Source organism: Capra hircus, chromosome 23, assembly GCF_001704415.2.
Source record: "Capra hircus breed San Clemente chromosome 23, ASM170441v1, whole genome shotgun sequence".
Classification (NCBI taxonomy): domain Eukaryota; kingdom Metazoa; phylum Chordata; class Mammalia; order Artiodactyla; family Bovidae; genus Capra; species Capra hircus.
Genome location: NC_030830.1, coordinates 5,124,993 through 5,139,044, shown reverse-complemented (window position 1 = coordinate 5,139,044; position 14,052 = coordinate 5,124,993). Strand labels below are relative to the sequence as shown.

At 45.4% G+C, this 14,052-nt stretch overlaps 1 protein-coding gene across 1 annotated transcript in view; it reads left to right on the top strand.

Moving 5' to 3' along the window:
- Positions 593–14,052, top strand: part of ELOVL2 (ELOVL fatty acid elongase 2) — a 48,156-nt gene continuing 34,696 nt past the window's right edge. Inside the window, exon 1 of the mRNA XM_018039308.1 lies at positions 593–649. Coding sequence (XP_017894797.1) covers positions 647–649 — 3 coding nt within the window. The 5' untranslated portion in view covers positions 593–646. The remainder of the gene's footprint in view (positions 650–14,052) is intronic.

The window sequence follows — 14,052 nt, the reverse complement described above, 5'->3', positions numbered from 1 at the left end:
TGAGTGGCTGAACTGAACTGAACGTGTGCTTGAAAGCCCCGGAGCCGAGTCAGCGAAGGACGGCGTCCTGGCCTCCTGCAGCCCCTTCTTCCCCCAGATCAGCTGCGCTCGCAGCCTCCGGGCTGGGGTCGGGGAGACCGGGGTACACAGGGCGGGCGATGCCTGGGGTCCTGGCCGAGCCTCCGCGAACCTTGAGCAGCCGAGCGCAGCGGGCACCCGCAGGGCCTGCACCTCGCCGCCCGGTCGGTAGGGGGCGCCGGTGTACCGGTGTACGTGTGTGTTTGTGGCGGGAGCCGGGCCTGTACATCGCCGCCCGGCCGGCAGGGGGCGCCGGTGGCGGGGGGTAGCCGCTGCCGCCTGGCCGTCGCGCCCCTCCCCCGCCGGCCCGCACGCGCGGCGTTCGGCGAAGCCCTGGAGAGGGGCAGGGGCGGGGCGCGGCGGGCGCCCGAAACGGCTCTGCGGCGGGGGGCGCGCGCGCGAGCCCGAGGGGGCGGGGCGCGGGGGCGGGGGCGAGGCGGGGCGCGGGCGGGGGCGGGGCGGGGGCGGGGACGGGGCGGCGGGCGCGCGCGGCGGGAGCGCGGGCAGAGGGACGCTGGCTACCCTGGACAGCGCATCGCCGGCCGCCGGGGTCGCCGCGCCGCCGGCCATGGTGAGTGGGCGTCGCGCGCCTCCCGCCTCCGCCGCCGCCGCCCCTTCCTCCTCTCCGCCACCGACGCGCCGGGCGGGAAGGGGGCCGAGCGGCCGGCGGCGGCGGCGCGGGGGGCTGCGGGTTCGGCCGCTGGAACCCGTCGCTGTCGGCGGGCCGGGCCGCGCGGGCCTGGGGAGGGGGCGGCGGACGTTTGCGGGCGGGGGGCGCGCGGGCCGCGCTCGGGCTCCTGTGTCGCCGGCTCCGCGGTCCCGCCCGGCCCCTCCGGGCGCCGGCCGCCGCGTCCAGCCCCCTGTTGCATGCACGTGCCCGCCGCGCCGCCCCCCTCGTCTCGCGGCGGCCGCTCCACGCTCCCGGTCCGGTCCGGCCCGGTGGACGGCGCCCCTCTTCGCGCGGGACCGGCCCCGCCGCTGGACTCACGCCGGCTCCGGGGCGCTAACGGTTGAATTCCCGCCTGCACGGAGCCTGCAAGAGCCGGGGGTGTGTCTGCGCGCGGCCTCCCCGGGTTTGCACGGCGGGGTCGGGGTGGGGTGTCCCCGTGTGAACCGGGGTGAGCGGGCCTCTGTGCTCCATTCTCTCCGCACCCCCCCCCCCCCGCAACCGCTGTCTCCGCAGGCTCCGGCTCATTTCCCGGTTTACGAGGCTTTCTGCTGGATCTTAGGCTCAGTTCCCGGAGAGAAAGGGGCGTGCGTGCGTGTGTGTGTCCCCGCGTGTCCCTGACCCAGACATCGCCCGAGAGTGTCGGTGGCAGAACCCGATTCCGTGACTTCAAAAAAAAGGAAAGTGTGTGCGGAGCTCAGATGTGAAGTCGCGTACGTCCTCGGTGGCCCCTGTTCTATCTTTGCTTCTCTCCTTCCTCCCAGATGGTCCCCTCTCCCCACTTCAGGGGTCCTTAAAAGAACGCCCATCTCCTTTACCCCCGCTCCAGCTGACACCAGTCAGTCCTAGATTTTTGTCCACCCTCCACACGCAATCTCCCTGTGGACGGAGGAGCCTTCTTGCTTGGCCACTCTTCCTAAAAATCCAGTCTTTCCCACTCCACTCACCGCAGTTCGTATGACCCTAGTCGGCTTCATTTTTTTCCCCCCTGGAGCATCTCTGTTGTTTAACACACTCTCTATTTAGTTTATGGACTTTATTGAGTGGTTCCCCACCGGACTGTCAGTTTCAGTAGGGCAGAGTTGGGCTTTTTTATTTTTATTTTTATTTTTCGTCATTTTGTTCACTGCTCCATTCCTGGTACCTGCACCAATGCCTGGCCAATCGCTAGTGCTCCCTAAACTGAAAAAAGTAGCCAGCCCGATTATAGGTTTATGTATTCAATTAATAGTTGTAATGATGAGAATCACGGGTGATGTTGAGAGCAGACATGCTCTTGGGTGAGAGGGACTCGGTGTGGTGGCCCTTGACGATAAGAGGAGAGTTGGCTGTGCTTTTGGCAGCTTGGCACCTGGGTGGACAAAGTGTTTTTAGGGCTAACTGGCTGTGTCCTTCAGGTTCTGAACCTTTGCTCCAAATTATTATGAATTACAACGAGTAAGGGAAATGTCCAAGAAAGTCTCCTTACCTGAATGGAACAGTCATGGGAACCTAAAAAAGTCAGAATAAAGGGCAAGCCGATACTGCCTGAAGACAAGCATTTTTCAGAAACTTTGGGTCTTCAGAGGAGAATTATTTCACTTGTAAATGTCCAAATCCGAGTCTTCCCACTTGGAAAAAAAAAAAAAAAAGCAATGATGCGGAGTGTGTGAAACTTCAGGGTTTATAAGGTAGTGGTTCGGTTCAGAGACACCCCTCTGGATCCAAGTCCAACATGAACAGTCTCTCAAGGTGTCTCTGCTAATTTGTCTTACTCCAAAACCCATTTTTGTTTCAAGTTCCCTTTTTCCACTTCCAGAGTATAAATTTATGGTAATCCTTTGTTTAAAGCCTGGGAAAGTGTGCTTTTATAATCTGAGCCAAATTGGTTGATAAAATCTACCTGGTAACGTTTCTGTAAATGATGTGATTTTAACCATCATTGTACAAGTTTGTGGTTCTGACTACGGTCTTGCCCAGATAGGTAGTAAAAAATTAAAGATAAAAAGCGAAGAAAATTTTCTTTCTAATTAAAAACAAGCAACCAACCAAACCAAATGTAAGATATCTCATTTTAATGCAAGTTTATATTTTTAGGAGATTTTGCTATGTATGACTCCAGTCAAAATATCAAGTCAGTTTTTTCTTTTCTTCAAAAGTGTATCAAATCCATTTTTAACGCATCCAGTTGGGTAAGCTTACTTTTTGGCTCTTCAACAAAAGGCTGAAATTTTAGCTCCCTTCAAGACATGTTTGTTTGTTTGTTTGTTTGTTTTCAGTTGAGATATAATTTATCCCTTCAAAACATGTTAATCACAGTTTAGGAGTCTTGTCTATCTAGTCATCTTCAGGAGGCAGGGCCCTTCTGGTTAGAGTTGCGTCCAGGATCACCTCCCTTAGACAGCCGGCTGTGTACCACCTAAGTCATCAGGTTTGGATGTTAGGAGTGGACGTTGACTGAAGGCACGGAGCTGCACTGGAAGCTGTTCTTTAGGCTCAACGTAGCCAAAGTAGGTCAACATTAGTAGTTCCCATAATTCTGAAGTTACAAATTTGCTCACTTGTATTTTTTCTTAACCTTGGAATTAGGACAATGCTGGTATTTCACTAGCTCTTAACAATGAACCATTATAATAAATTGCTAGTTTAAACACAGCCATTTAAAATTTAACAGTTTAACAGCAGAATGTCAATTGTTCTGGGGTGGTTGTAGCAATTTGGAACCTGAGGCTCGGACTCAACTTCTGGTTTGAATTCCAGCACAGCAGTTAACTGTGACCTTGGGCAGATTAACTTCTCTTGGCTCCAGCTTTTTCTTCTGTGAAAAAAAAGATGCTAACGTTATTTCATAAGGTTGTTTGAGGAACAAATAAGATAATGCACTTGGTGCGGCTCATTTAGTGCTGCGAGTGTTCAGTAAATGTTAACTGTTATAATGACATGTTTTTTTTTCTTTCTCGCATATGTGTTTGCAGTTGAGACCCTTCTAAGTGATGTCTGTGATTCTTCCCAGAATTCTCGTCCCCTTATGTGGTCCTAAAACATTCCTAGTATTGCTCTATATCCATGCCTTCCAGGAGAAATATAATGCAGGCCATATGTGTGATTTAAAGTTTTCTAGTAGTCACTTTAAAAAGTAAAAAGAGACAGGTGAAATTAATTTTTAACATACTTTTAACCTAATTCACAAAAATAGTATTTCAACATGTAGTAAGTGTAGAAAACAGTGGGTACTTTTTTTTTTTTTTCCGTGTGTAATCTTTAAAATCTGGTATGTGTTTTATGCTTGGAACTTGTTCCGTTCAGCCTCACCACGATTTCTCAATAGACACATGTGGTTCGAGGTCGAGGTTACTGCGTTAGACAGAACAGCTCTGGGGTGATCCACACCTTCCAGGTGTACCTCCTAGCTGCTGGGCCCTTTGCACTCGCAAGAAGCTCCCTGCCACCTTAAACCCAGCGTTACTGAAAGAGAGCTACTCGCCTTTCAGACTTGCCTCTGGTCCCTCTTGCTGTTAGTAATTCCACCAGCTCTGGCATCTACGGTGTCAGAAATCTGATTCTTACTCTTTCTCTCTTCTTTGTGTTGTTTATTATCGAATCTCATATTTTAAGTTGAAAATGTCGTTTACTGTCTCCAGCCCCTTTTCCACTATTGCTTTTTCTCCAGGTTTCTTCTTTTGTTGTCTGATTGTTTCTTTACTTGAAGCTTATTCTTTCCTCATCGTTTTCACGTAGCTCAGTGCTGGGGGCTCTCTCCTAGTATTTTCACTCCCTCCCACCTCCCCAGCCCCCTGCTTCCCTTCCCCCAGCCTGCCTCTCTCTCCAAACCACCAGCCTCCACACTCTGTCCATTCCTTCACTGGCTGTTTGTCGTGAGTCACAAATGCTTTCCATTTGATCGCTTCTTTCCGTGTTCAACATCTTTTCCTTTATCAAATATCCAAAGAAATATACTTACTTTAACTGATAATGTGACACTAAAATGAACCACCGCAAGAAAAGCAGCACAGGTAGAGGGAGGAGAAATATCAACCACCAGCAGCGAAAAGGAAGTTGTTTTTGAGCTTCATCTACTTTCTAAGAACTGTCAATGGACCCGGTTAATAATAATAGCAGCAACCAGCACATCAGTGATAACACCCTGAGTTTCACAGTGCCCTAGCAGGACAGGGCCCCGCCCTCTGTGCCTGGTGATCGAGGCCACAAAGCAGAAGGAAGGCCTGAATCGGGAGCCAGGAGCCCTGGCCTCTCGTCCTGGGTCTGTCGTGGACCAGCTTTGTGCCCTTGACCGGGTTACTCTGGGGCACTGGTTACTCATCAGCGAAATGGGCTCCTCTTGTTTTCACAAGATGATTTTGTCAGAAGCAAATGGGGCCTTTACACTGGCCGTTCTCTCTGGCTGGGTGTTTCCCCTGCGAGCTGTGTGGTTGTCTTCCTAATACCTTCTTAGTTGGGCTTACCCTAACATCGCTATTTAAAACTGGAGCCTGCTCTCGGCCGTGTTACATGCATCTCCTTACGGCTCTCTGCTTTTTCCATAACACTATAACTTTATAATTTACTCATTTACATAGCCCTGGGAACCTTCCGATCATTTATTACGTTGTGTGCTTTCTTGTCCTTCCTATGTGAAGGCAAGCTTTGCAAGGGCAGGTGTCTGTCGCCGTTGCTCAGTGATGTAGCTCAGGCACTGAGCCTCACCCCTGATGGTCGGTGAATGCTGAGCAGCTGTTGACCAAGTGCTGGCAGGTTCTGCTGGCTTCCCGAGCAGTGCTCCTGACTCCTTATGTCCCATTTCCCACCTGCAGAGGACAAATTGGGAAACGAACTTTTGCTTTGCAGACATATCCACAGTAACTTCCTTCAAAGGACAGTCTCTCAGTGCATTTAAAATCACCACCATTCATTCAGTTTAGGCCTGTTTGGGTAATATAGATACTTCACCCAGGCCCAGATGCCCGAGTGACCTGTTAGTAAGTGATCCTGTGTGTGTATTCCCACATCTGTATTAAACTTCATAATCATTATATTTAAGGGAGGTTAGGTTGTTATTTTTAAATAGGGAAACCTGTAATTTTATAAGTTCTTATTGAAATCAAAATGTGTATGCATTTCTGTAATTCTACTTGCATTTCATAATTTGTAGACCAGGCCAGATTATATTGTTTTTATATAATGAAATCTATAATTATAGATTTAAGTTCTGTAATTATATAATTAAGTTCTTTAAAGATGAATAGTTTAATAATAATATAAACAAAGTTGTTATTCATACATTTACTGAATAATTACTTTACTTTACATATGTTGCCTTTTTTTGGCTTTGAATTATCACTTCAGTGCACTACAAGTATAGTAATATTTTATAGTTATTAATCAGTAAGATTTTTTAAATGCATTTTTACACACATTTTCTGTTTTGAAGCCTCACGAAAGACTTTTGAGAGAGACAAGTCCTGTAGACTACCAATTTACAGGTGAGAAAATTGAGTTTCAAACAAGATAAATGATTTACTCAGGATCACATACTATAGGTAACAAAACCAGGAACAAGCCTTCTGACTCCAAAAATGTCATCTCTTTTGCTAATCCTTATAACCTTATCCTAGAACCAGTGCAAATGTACTCTTCTCATACAAATATGATGAAAGAAGAGCTATTTCTTGTTACTATAGATGAGAAGGGAAAAATCAGAATGACTTCCCCATGTAATTTCTTTCTCATAAATTAAAAGAATAGGTAGCTAGATGGACAGAGATATACATACACACATACATTTCAAAGTAATGAATATACATAAAACCTAAAAGTCTGTTTCATTTGTATGGAAATGGAGCATATAAGGGAAAGCCATTTTAAATGGAGGTGATCATGAACAATATATGTGCATATCAAACCTAATCTACTTACCAGTATAATAAATATGGAAACCCTGAATAGTAGATAATTAATTTACAAAGGAAGTAAAGTCTGTTTTTTAGTAGAATGAGTGCAGTATTGAGACATCACTCAGGCCAACAGCAGCTCTGCACAAGAAGTTTTGGTTCATACTGAGAGTTCACTATTTGAGTTTTTTTCCAATACTTCAAAGATGTACTGATTTTTCTATAAGGCTCAGTAGAATTTGGTTACTAGAATCTTCGAGTTTAATAACAGATGCTATGGCAACTTGGGAGACCGTAACTTTTTTTTTTGACCAGGTTCAAAAAGTTTGTTGACCATTATACAGATAATCACGATGGTGTGATCACTCATCTAGAGCCAGACATTCTGGAATGTGAAGTCAAATGGGCCTTAGAAAGCATCACTACGAACAAAGCTAGTGGAGGTGATGGAATTCCAGTTGAGCTATTTCAAATCCTGAAAGATGATGCTGTGAAAGTGCTGCACTCAATATGCCAGCAAATTTGGAAAACTCAGCAGTGGCCACAGGACTAGAAAAGGTCAGTTTTCATTCCAATCCCAAAGAAAGGCAATGCCAAAGAATACTCAAACTACTGCACAATTTCACTCATCTCACATGCTAGTAAAGTAATGCTCAAAATTCTCCAAGCCAGGCTTCAGCAATACGTGAACCATGAACTTCCTGATGTTCAAGCTGGTTTTAGAGAAGCCAGAGGAACCAGAGATCCAATTGCCAACATCTGCTGGATCATGAAAAAAGCAAGAGAGTTCCAGAAAAACATCTATTTCTGCTTTATGGACTATGCCAAAGCCTTTGACTGTGTGGATCACAATAAACTGGAAAATTCTGAAAGAGATGGGAATACCAGCCCACCTGACCTGCCTCTTGAGAAATCTGTATGCAGGTCAGGAAGCAACAGTTAGAACTGGACATAGAACAACAGACTGGTTCCAAATAGGAAAAGGAGTATGTCAAGGCTGTATATTGTCACCCTGCTTATTTAACTTCTATGCAGAGTACATCATGAGAAACGCAGGACTGGAAGAAGCACAAGCTGGAATCCAGATTGCCAGGAGAAATATCAATGACCTCAGATATGCAGATGACACCACCCTTATGGCAGAAAGTGAAGAGGAACTCAAAAGCCTCTTGATGAAAGTGAAAGAGGAGAGTGAAAAAGTTGGCTTTTATGTTTAATAAACTCAACATTCAGAAAACTAAGATCATGGCATCCGGTCCCATCACTTCATGGCAAATAGATGGGGAAACAGTGGAAACAGTGTCAGACTTTATTTTTTTGGGCTCCAAAATCACTGGAGATGGTGACTGCAGCCATGAAATTAAAAGATGCTTACTCCTTGGGAGAAAAGTTATGACCAACCTAGATAGTGTATTCAAAAGCAGAGACATTACTTTGCCGACTAAGGACTGTCTAGTCAAGGCTATGGGTTTTCCTGTGGTCATGTATGGTTGTGAGAGTTGGACTGTGAAGAAGGCTGAGCACCGAAGAATTGATGCTTTTGAACTGTGGTGTTGGAGAAGAGTCTTGAGAGTCCCTTGGACTGCAAGGAGATCCAACCAGTCCTTTCTGAAGGAGATCAACCCTGGGATTTCTTTGGAGGGAATGATGCTAAAGCTGAAACTCCAGTACTTTGGCCACCTCATGCGAAGAGTTGACTCATTGGAAAAGACTCTGGTGCTGGGAGGGATTAGGGAGCAGGAGGAGAGGGGATGACAGAGGATGAGATGGCTGGATGGCATCATGTACTCGATGGATGTGAGTGTGAGTGAACTCCGGGAGATGGTGATGGACAGGGAGGCCTGGCGTGCTGCGATTCATGGGGTCTCGAGGAGTCAGACACGACTGAGCGACTGAACTGAACTGACGCTGAAGAGTTAGATTAAAAATTAACTCATGCCTTTCAAGAAGAAATCAGAAGGTATGCATAAGGCAAAAATCAGTGAGGCCACTTGGAGATTTCCGGAGGGCTCAGCCTGAAAGCGACTCTCCTCTCTGCCGCTGGGGGGTCCGTGCTGGGCTCTCCAGGCACCTTGGGAAGGAGGGCTGCTGTGCTTCTACTTTCTCAAAGGCTTTCATCCCAGGAAGACGCCCTCTCTTGGAGCCAGCAGCTTGCTAGATTTTTTGAAATTACAGATTTCCTGGCTGTTTAATGTTGGTGAAGTTATGCCCGAGAGAGGGTGTCTTGGGTTGTTGGCAAAATACTCTGCTGTCAGAATTGTACCTGGAGGCTGTTTCACATCCCTTTTCTCCACGGGCTGGAGAGTTGTTAGTTCTTTGTATATTCAAGGAAAGCATTGCTGTCCTTTGGCCTCTTATCTATTCTGATTCCTAAGAAGAAATGGCGTGTGTCACAAGCCATCTTGGGATTTTCTGGCTAAAGTCTGTTTCAGACTCAAAGCGTACTGCCTTCGCTGCCGTGTTTCTTCAGCAATGGTGTGGTGCTTACCTTGACCCCTTCAAGATCCTCCCTCTCCTACTAAAATGTTTCTGTGGTTTTTTGGTTTCTTTGTAAATTATATTTACTGTACCATAAATCTTTTTCGCTTTACAATTTAAAAGTAAGTGGATTTGTCCCTGTTGTAACAGATTTCTGAAAAGAACACTGATCTTAGTGGTGCTTGCTTTATGTAAGATAGAACAGGTGTCTGTCATAGTCGTAAGTCCTTGGTGCACACTTTGGGAATTGATAGAATTGCATTAACTTTTGGAATTGCGTTAATTTTTCTTTTGATGGAAAGAGAACTGTTCTCTACGTTGAGTACCATGTTCTTTAAAATTGACATCAAGGAGACGTAGTACACGCCTCAGTAAGTCTGTGAGTAGGTGTGCCCACTGGTTCATTCATCTGGCACGTGGTTGGTAATAGGCAGTATGCTTGGCACTGTCGGTTTCCATCGAAAAGACAGTTCCTGCTTCAGGAAGTCAGACGTGCAGTGAGAGACTCTTGGGTCCTCCAGCAGGAGCATATGCACAAGTCAGCAGCTGAGAGGACCAGTCACTCAGGCCAGTAAATGTGCTTTATGTCTGTGTAACATTTTACCCAGTAAGAAGACTTACATGATACGGTGACTAGTTGTGTTATTAAAAAAAAATTATAAACCCTGCAATACAAGGCACGTTTGCTTCAATATCAGGCCAAGAATGTGGTCAGGACCAGGAGGTGGCTGGTAACTGAAGAGCCAGAAATCATCAGGGTTGATAAAGCTGAGGTCAAGATTTGAGTCTGTGACATCAGCGTACTCAGAAGAGGAGGCAATTCAGTGAGAGGGAAAAACATCAAACCCGTCCTTGGAGAGCTAGCACGGGTGGAAGGAGCAGGAATTTTAAATGTACATCCCCAGACTTGGTGAAGCCACACGTGCGGACTCAGAATCGGAATGCTGCGCTGCAGAATCTGTTCGCTTGGAATCCCATGTACATGAATGTGGAAGCTAGTGTTCTAGATGGAGTTCTCAAGGAACGAGGGACACTTTCTAGCAAAGATGGTTAGTGTATGATCACAAAGGTGTTGGGGGTCAACACTGGATCTTGAGTAGGTTGGATTTTAGTAGGTAGGAAAAAGGAAGGTAGAATTGAACATTCCATCGAGGGATATAACTTGGTAAGGAAGCAGAAAGCAGTAAGAAGTACATTTGAGTTAAAGCTGTATGCTATGAAGCTCCAGTACTTTGGCCACCTCATGCGAAGAGTTGACTCATTGGAAAAGACTCTGATGCTGGGAGGGATTGGGGGCAGGAGGAGAAGGGGATGACAGAGGATGAGATGGCTGGATGGCATCACGGACTCGATGGACGTGAGTCTGAGTGAACTCCGAGAGTTGGTGATGGACAGGGAGGCCTGGTGTGCTGCAATGCATGGGGTCACAAAGAGTTGGACACGACTGAGCGACTGAACTGATCTGTATGCTATGAGCAGCTTGTGACAGACAAGGACACATCTTTGCCGAGCCTAGCACAGAAAAAGGTGCTCAAAAAAGAGTTGAGTTGGAAGGTTAGAGACCAAGGGGATTACAGGATGAATCGAGCCAGATTTTGAAGAGTCTTGAATCTGAGGCTGGGAAGTGTCTTCTAGGTTTTGTAAACTGGATTTTGGAATGGAGAGCCAAATGATGAAAGCATTGTTTAGGAAGAGTAAGCTGGTTTCCATAACAGCTGGGGCTGGAAGAGCCTGGATAAGGAGGTTATAAGGGGGCTAGTTCAGTGTGTTAGTTTTCTTATTTTCATGTTGTCAACTTTTGAAAACAACTCTTTCACCACACACTCCTAGGTTCAATTCTCTACTCTATTTATCTCATCTATAAAATATATATAGTAACATAGGTGAATATTAGATCAAGTAAGATAATATATAAGGCCCCTCATAATAGATAAGCTAGCCAAGAGTAAATACTCAAAACTGGTGGCCCACAGAAACTTCATCATATTCATATTTACAAACCTAACTTTTCTCTATGCCCAGGATAGAGATCTTTAAAAATCTAACTTGATTGATATATTTACATTTAAAAGTTTTTCATATTCCTGAGATTTCAGTTTTGACATTCAGGACTTTTTCTGGAGAGAATGAAAAAGTGATAAAGACTTTATTCTTTGTCCTTTTCTTTAGGCTGCATGAATTCTGTTAAATAGTGAAAAATGAAAGGTGAAACTGTGTTCTCATTTCAGAGCAGTTTTTCTCACTGAATGATTCTCACCAACAGATGCAGTCACATAACTGAATGTATTTTGAAAATTGTTTAATGGATTTGAAGTACCATTTTGGAACCTTCTAAGAGTGCCACGTAATCAGATTAAACTTCAGCTATTTTCCCAACTGCCCACATCAAATTGCCTTTGTCTTGAGCCTCTTAATTGTGCTTAATCTAATGGCTTAACCCTTACAAATGTGCAAGAAAACAGATCTTCCGTGCTCTGCCTTTGCCACCGGATTCCCGTTACTTCACATACTAAAACCCTAAATATAGCTGATTCGTAGATTGGTATGTTGTATTGCAAATCATGAGGAAAGGATATAACATATATATATATGATATACATGATTTTACATATTTACTGCTTCTTTTCCTACTTTTCCCCTGTCAGTTTAGTAGTGGAAATTGATTATAAATTTTAGTGTATGTGTAAAACCAAACGAAATAGGTGGATGATATGGGGCTTATTACTTTTCATGATCTAGGAGAGGACAGTGTTAGAAGAGGCTAAGATTAGGTGAGAAAAGTCGAAGACTCATTGGATATATTGCGGGCAGGGAACAAGACCCGTCTTCCTGGCATGAAGTTGTTGCTTAGAGGACTGGTTCAGGCAAGGCTGGAGGAGGACTTTGAACCAAGTGGAGGGAAGTCTCCAGGTTGCTGGTCAAAGTCCATGATGCCCTTGCACATAAAACCCTTTCCTACCTAGTAGTTGCTTTGCCTTGTATGGTTCATTCTTTTTTAAAAAGAAAAAATAGGATAATTATACCTTCAGTGTGTGAGCAACCTTAGAACTTTCCACAATGTCCCTCATAGTGATAATCATAACACCACATGTTTGTATGCTTTTCAGTTTACAGGACATGTTCACGGCATCTCAGTTGTAGGTTAATTGCTTAGTTCATGATCTGCCTTCCCCTCTGCAGTGTAAGGTCTGCAAGGGCAAGAACTTTGTACATCTTGCTTACCGCTGCAGTTTCCACACTAGGATGGTGCTAGTGTGCAACAGACACCCAAAGAATACTCACTGGATAAATGGTCAGACGTGTCCAGCAAGAAGAAACAGACTCGGGTTGTTTTATTCAGAGTCCTATGACTAGTACGTGGTGGTTTGAGGATTCAAGCCCACTGTATACCTGTGTCTCATTCTTCCACCATCGCTTGTTTCATTATAGTAATTGACTTTCCTGCTACCCATGGTAATTTCAGCAAGACTGAAAAATCACCAACCATAAAAAGTGACAGATTTGATCACATCAAAATGTTAAATTTTGACATGGCAGAAGACACTATTAGATAGAGATTTAAAAAACAAGCAACAGACCAGGAGAAGGTATTTGCCATCTGTGTAAGAGTACAGATTGTTATATAGATGACTTTTATAAAATCAGTAGATGGAAAGGCTTCCCAGGCGGCTCAGTGGTAAGGAATCCACCTACCATCGCAGAAGACACAGGAGATGCGAGTTCAGTCCCTGGGTCGGGAAGATCCCCTGGAGGAGGAAATGGCAACCCACTCCAGTGATCTTGCCTGGAAAATCTCATGGACAGAGGAGCGTGGCGGGCTACAGTCCATGGGATTGCGAATAGTGGGACATGACTGACCACACACACATAAATGCAAACAGCAGATAAGCAACCTGTTAGAAGCGTGGATGGGCAGCCGTTATTAATGGCAGCTCACTGCAGGGGAAACCACAAGTCAATAAACATTGAAAGGCGTGCACAACCGCAGGAGCAATAAGGAAATGCAAATTAAAGCCATGCCACACACATGAACTTGACAAAAACTTTAGGATGCTGACAGCAGCAAATCCTGTAACTTCTCTTAGAGCGCTATGGCAGTTTTTACCAAAATTAGACATTTTAATAAACAACATAGCAATTCCCAGAGAAATTCTCACTTATGAACACAAGGAGACTTGGATAAAGCATCATCATTTGTAATAGCCCCCAAACTGGAAATAACCTATAAAGCCTAAAAAACCTATAATGCATAACATTATAGACTATTCATATGATGCGATACATAACAGCAGTTACAGTGAGTGAACTGGAATAGATGAAGCTGCAGAAATCAAGTATAATTTATATGCACCCTTAAGATGTACAAAAGCAATGTGATTTTTGTTTGAATATCTGTATGTAAATATATAAAAATGGACAAGAAGGCCTTATATCAAAATGATTGCAGTGGTTATATCTGAGGAGGGAATAAGGGACAGATGAGCCTCAAGACAGGATGGTCTTCTGTTTGCTGAGACCCTAGTCCATCCTTTTTTGGCTGGCGGAACCAACTCTGAAAGAAAGACCTTACAGGGTCAGACTCGGTCGCCATGCGGTTTTAGAGGACTAAAGGATAAACTGTAGACGGGCCTGTTTGTCGTTCTCAACATTCATTAGAGGAAGAAGGGTGTTTTCCTAGGCGCCATAGAGAGACAATAGCCAGACACCAACAATAGCACCTGATCACCCTTAGTAAGCCAGAGCTCCAGGAACTCTCAGGGGAACCTTTCCTGTATTTACTCATCCTCAGGGCAGACCTGGGAGTTGGTACCAACACCTCCTTTTAGCAGACAGGGAAACAGAGGCAGGCTGGGGAGAGACGCTCGTGTGTCCTCGCAGGAGGCCGTGGGGACGGACTCTGAATGCCTGCGTGCAGCAGCTGTTCACTCTAACTGCTAACTTAGGCAGTGCTGTCTCTGCGAA